The sequence below is a fragment of the Acanthisitta chloris genome, unplaced genomic scaffold (assembly GCF_000695815.1).
Source record: "Acanthisitta chloris isolate BGI_N310 unplaced genomic scaffold, ASM69581v1 scaffold24704, whole genome shotgun sequence".
Lineage (NCBI taxonomy): Eukaryota > Metazoa > Chordata > Aves > Passeriformes > Acanthisittidae > Acanthisitta > Acanthisitta chloris.
Genome location: NW_008667969.1, coordinates 1 through 654, shown reverse-complemented (window position 1 = coordinate 654; position 654 = coordinate 1). Strand labels below are relative to the sequence as shown.

Sequence of the window (654 nt, the reverse complement as noted above, 5' to 3'; positions counted from 1 at the left end):
GTGACCATCATGTGGGGAAACAAGACCATCCCACCTCTAGGTGACCACCAGTTAGACTCAGGTTTGACCCACATGGGTGTTTCCCCCTGGAGATTCCACCTGCAGCTTTCCCTGGAGCCCCCACAGAAGGTACCTCATACTCAGGTTGGTTGACCACTCCCTGGGAGATGAGGAGCTCTGCATACTTCTGCAGCACAGGCTTCTGCTTCCTGATCTGCTTGTACATCAAGGGTTGGGTGAACATGGGCTCGTCCATCTCGTTGTGGCCATTGCGCCTGTAGCAAACCTACACGGGGAGAAGAACCTCTGGAGGTTCCATCACCAAAAAAGCTCCAAGCCCTGGAGCTCCTGAGGCTGTGGGACAAGCCAGGAGGGTCCCAAGCAGGTTCCTCACCAGGTCCACCACCACGTCCTTGTGGAAGGTGCTCCTCCATTCTGCTGCCACGTTGCAGACGTAGACCACGGCCTCGGGGTCGTCGGCGTTGACGTGGAAGATGGGAGCGTTGACCACGCGCGCCACGTCCGTGGGGTAGGGCGAGGAGCGAGCCATGCGCGGGTCAGTGGTGAACCCGATCTGCAGGGACAGGGGGCAGCTCCTGGGGGTGGGCATGAGGCCTGGGGGCTTGGGGTGGGGCTTGGCATGGCCTGGTGGGA

General features: G+C 60.4%; 1 protein-coding gene across 1 annotated transcript in view; it reads right to left on the bottom strand.

Annotated features, from left to right (window-relative positions):
• The window catches only part of LOC103800361 (2-oxoglutarate dehydrogenase, mitochondrial-like), a gene marked incomplete at both ends in the record, with an annotated part of 2782 nt that extends 2208 nt beyond the window's left edge, over positions 1-574 (bottom strand). The window contains 2 exons of the mRNA XM_009072736.1: positions 134-286; positions 395-574. Coding sequence (XP_009070984.1) covers positions 134-286; positions 395-574 — 333 coding nt within the window. The remainder of the gene's footprint in view (positions 1-133; positions 287-394) is intronic.
• Positions 575-654: the final 80 nt, after the last annotated feature.